General features: G+C 47.9%; 1 protein-coding gene across 1 annotated transcript in view; it reads left to right on the forward strand.

Moving 5' to 3' along the window:
* Nucleotides 1-852, forward strand: part of LOC119581742 (potassium channel subfamily T member 2-like) — a gene marked incomplete at its 5' end in the record, with an annotated part of 131,052 nt that overhangs the window by 124,130 nt on the left and 6,070 nt on the right. Inside the window, 2 exon segments of the mRNA XM_037929873.1 lie at nucleotides 104-291; nucleotides 587-843. Coding sequence (XP_037785801.1) covers nucleotides 104-291; nucleotides 587-843 — 445 coding nt within the window.

Below are 852 nucleotides of genomic sequence, written 5' to 3' on the forward strand. Positions count from 1 at the left end.
CTCGTCCATTAATTTTGTACTCACACATACACAATAAACAGATTTATTAGCAAGTCGAGGACACCTATAATGGTACTCTTTCACAGCACCCTTTCCCCTACAGGTACCTCATCAGACCGAGTCCGTTCTCAGCGCAGAAGACCTTCGAGCGACACAACTCAAGACGAAAGTCCAACATTTCCCTTTGTGATACTCGACGTCGAAGCACGACCTTCTCGCGACCGCCTCCTCTGACGTCGGCGCCCAAGTCGAACTCGCTAAGCTTACCAGACAGTCCGCAGATCTCTCCAGGTATTTCACAGGATAAATAAACTCAGGCACTAAGCTGTAACTACAAATGCATGACATATATCTTTAATTACTCTTAAAAATTAAAGAAATTTATGTAAATTATAGTCTTTCGTTTCTTCTATGACTCTTAAACTTAGCCTTTCTCTCGAAAGACATTTCATAAAAGAAATGGTTGTCTACTTTCATGGTCTTGAACAACCTCAGATACTTCAACATATCTGATAAAAATCCTCCGTGTCTGGCTTCCGTTTTGCCTTACTGAATGGCATTCTTTTCCGTCTCCCTAATCCATAAGGTCCTTTCCTAACGTCCCCATTAGAGTCCCTTCACGTCCCCATGTCCCCCAAAACAGGATTTGTCCGGGGACGCTCAAACTCTTTGCGCGTCGACGACATTCTCATGAGGCGCTCGAACTCGCTGCGCTTCGGGCTCGAGGCCACGCGCAAGATCAACAGCTTCGAGGAGCTCGGCATCAGCCCCATCACGCCGCTCACCCGCGACGAGCGCACCGGGTCCATCAAGATCCCCGTCAACGGGTCCATCGGCCTCGAGGTAACCACG

This window comes from Penaeus monodon, chromosome 15 (assembly GCF_015228065.2).
Source record: "Penaeus monodon isolate SGIC_2016 chromosome 15, NSTDA_Pmon_1, whole genome shotgun sequence".
In the NCBI taxonomy this organism is placed as follows: domain Eukaryota; kingdom Metazoa; phylum Arthropoda; class Malacostraca; order Decapoda; family Penaeidae; genus Penaeus; species Penaeus monodon.